This window comes from Pseudophryne corroboree, chromosome 7, assembly GCF_028390025.1.
Source record: "Pseudophryne corroboree isolate aPseCor3 chromosome 7, aPseCor3.hap2, whole genome shotgun sequence".
In the NCBI taxonomy this organism is placed as follows: Eukaryota; Metazoa; Chordata; class Amphibia; order Anura; family Myobatrachidae; genus Pseudophryne; species Pseudophryne corroboree.
The window spans coordinates 478187008-478190260 of NC_086450.1; the positions used below are offsets into that span (position 1 = coordinate 478187008).

The window sequence follows — 3253 nt, forward strand, 5'->3', positions numbered from 1 at the left end:
CCGGCATGTAATCATTACACCACTGGCACTTGTCACATCTGCTGTCATTATATTAGTAAGGGAAACAGGACAGGTCGCCCGGCTGTGCAGAATGCAGCTGTCTGTGCAGAGTGTGATAATCATCATTTTATCTATAATCGGGATACATGGAATCATCATAAACTCCGCCATCCTCTCTGTGTACATCAGACTCTGGAGAACGAGCAATAGACTCGGAGCCAGTGACCCAATCCTGCTCTCTATGGCTCTCACCAATCTCCTCCTGGTGTGCCAGTTGTTGGTGAGCAATTACTTGTCTTTTCACACTCAAATGAACACAAGAATTTTATTGTTTTTGAGTTATGTCCTGTTTGTCCTACAGAATATGAGTTTTTGGAACACCGCCTGGCTTTCCATCTGCTACTGTGTGAAACTCGTCACCGTTACCCACCGGATCTTCCTCTGGGTGAAAATGTGGTTTCCCTCTTCCATCACCAAACTCCTCATAGGATCAGCAATATGGTCAGTTCTGGTGACTTTGCCATTTTTCTGGACAGCAGAGATGATATTTCCACAGAAAACCAATATTACTGATGGGTCAGTAAGTTTTGCAATGACGGTAAATGTCCTTTACACTGTGACTAATATGCTGTTCAGTTACATCCTGCCCTTTACCCTGACTGTCACCTGTATTAGGCTCAGTGTGACGTCTCTCCTGCACCATGTCTGGAGGATCAGGCAGAACGTGTCCCAGGACAGCTCATCCCCTCAGCTCCAGGCTCATGTTCGGGCGGCTGTGACAATGACGCTGCGTGTGGTGTTGGACCTGATCTTCCTTATTATCATTATTTACATGTTTGCTGTGTCGTTCTATATGAGTCCTGTGATGAATGCATTATTCTGGGTGTTCCTCTTCTCATATCCATCAGTACAATCTTTTATACTAATCTTTGGAAACCCCAAATTAAAGAGAAGTATCTTCAGATGAGAATTTACCTTGTTGTCATTAGATGACACAGAGGACCTGTAGCTGGGTATTATGCAGTAATTATATCTTACACATTCTTAGCAGCTTAAAGAAAAATAGATTTTAGGATTTTTTTTAATCTTTCCTCTATTATGTAGTATATGTGATATTGTTTGTGTAATATATTAAGAAAAGAAATGCACATAAATTACCATCGTAGTCCATTGTGAGTTTCAATATTGTCTCCTACTTGCTGTCTTCTGATAACCCCAGGCTTCTAAGGTAAATCTTGGTGGAAGGCTGTAACCCAAAGTATAGTGCCCCTAGCATTGCCCCCCTCCCCCCCAAGCTGGGTGAGAGTAATGATGGAGATGTAGTATAGAAACTGTTAGTCACTTTGTACGTCTCTCCGCTCCTGTTACATCACTACATGATGATTGCTGTGTCACACTGTCCTGCAGAAAGCTACATAGTGTCATATTCCCATCACTGCTGTGTCCTATCACTGACCAATAGCCGCCCTGCACACAACTTCAGATACTAAGTGCCTGGTACTTACCACAACGCTACTAGCCGCCACCTACATTAGGGTGATAATTATTTAACTGACACTAACAAGCTTCTCGCTTCAATAAGGGAAAGATCCACTGAGCACCGAAGGCCCAAATAATAATGTATAGTCGTATACTGCCTGGGGGGGGGGGGGAGCCGTAGACAGAAGTGGCTGTAGACTGGAAGTAATGGGTATTATGGGAAGAAGTGCTGAGATACTCACACTACTGTACATGGCCCAATGTTTTGTGTCAGTGGAATCAGGATTAAATACTGATGCCGGGATCCTGATGTATGAAAACCTGACAGGGGTGAGCAAAGGGTATTTCCCCCTCTCCTCTACCCCCTAACCCTCCTGCCCCGCAGACTAAACCTAACTTTTACCTTTAGTGCCTTACCCTAACCAACCCCGGGGGAGCCTAATCCTAACCCTTCTATCCCACAGCCAAACCCTAACCCTAACCCCCCGCCCCCCACAGCTTAACTCTAACCCTTCAGGGTGGCACCTAAACCCCATATATTATGATTTAAAAAATACACCACTTTACTGTTGCCAATTGGTGATGAATGCTTGTGATGTGTCCCAATCAAATGCACAGAAATTATAAATGTGTTGTCTGTAAATGGATGTTAAATATTTTTAAAATATTGATTATTTTGTCCAATTTAGTTATAAATATGTATTCAAACTTCAAAAAGATATGCAATTAATTGTAATCATTATTTTTAAGTAAAAGTAAATGTACATATACTGATGGATCCTCATTCATTGTTGCAGTTTCGCCGCCTAAACTGAGTATTTGTCGCGCGTTAGCTATAGCTCGAGTTGTGTTGAGGTATTGCACAGAGAGACGCGTTAAGGTGCGACAACATACACAGCATGCAATACACATCTTCACCACTGGGTGGCTAATGCTCCACTAATCCAGTACTGTAGAGCGAATAGCGGAGGATGGATATACAGTACAGTAATGGTACTGTAATAGTGTACTCTCAGCAAGCTATGGCAAAGTGGCAGTGACAACTGTAATGTTATACACACAGAGCAAAGGTAATATGGAGAAAGACTATCAGGAACTTGAAGTGTATAGCGTACTGTAAATAAACGAATGCTGTAGAAAATATTCATTCTCTGTCAGGACCAAAAAAATAAATCAATTAATACCTGTGTATAAATAGCTGTGTGATTCCAACTCTATGGCTGAGTGTAATGATTTATTTTCCTTTAGAGAGCTGTGTAGAACTCTGAACTGTACTTTTCTTTGTGTGCATTGGAGACCCTCAGCCAATCTACAGATGTGTCCTCTTACATCCGTGCTGCAGTCACGGTAAATAGCCCTTGAAGTCACACCATGCCGGCAGTGGGACTCGGTAGCGCTAATCTTAGATGCAAAGTAATGTAATAGGACGCACAAGCAGCTTCTGCTGATTAAAATGATATGCAGCATGTCTCTATTCTGTGTGTGACTGTGACTGTATTTGCATACAAAATGCTCTGCTACAGTGTTTCCCTGGAAAACACTGTAACGTTTCATTTCGGATGCAGATAAGAGCCGCTATTACACACAGAATATAGGCATGCTGCATATCATTTTAATCAATGGAAGCTGCTTGTGCATCCTATTGCATTACATTGTGTCTAAGATGCATTTTCAGGGCAAAAGCTGCAAAAAAAGACGCTCAGCACTACCGAGTTCGGCTACAGCATGGCGCAACTTGAATGGCTGTTTAGCGTGACTGCAGCAAGGATGTAAG

At 42.5% G+C, this 3253-nt stretch overlaps 1 protein-coding gene across 1 annotated transcript; it reads left to right on the plus strand.

The window, feature by feature from the left end:
* The first annotated feature begins 241 nt into the window (after positions 1-241).
* On the plus strand, positions 242-967 carry LOC134944366 (taste receptor type 2 member 41-like). The gene has a single exon (XM_063932945.1). The coding sequence runs from the start codon at positions 242-244 to the stop codon at positions 965-967; it is 726 nt and encodes a 241-aa protein (XP_063789015.1).
* Positions 968-3253: the final 2286 nt, after the last annotated feature.

Coding starts and splice junctions, on each gene's coding strand:
- LOC134944366 (XM_063932945.1), top strand. CDS start 242: ATGGCTCTCACCAATCTCCTCCTGGTGTGCCAGTTGTTGGTGAGCAAT.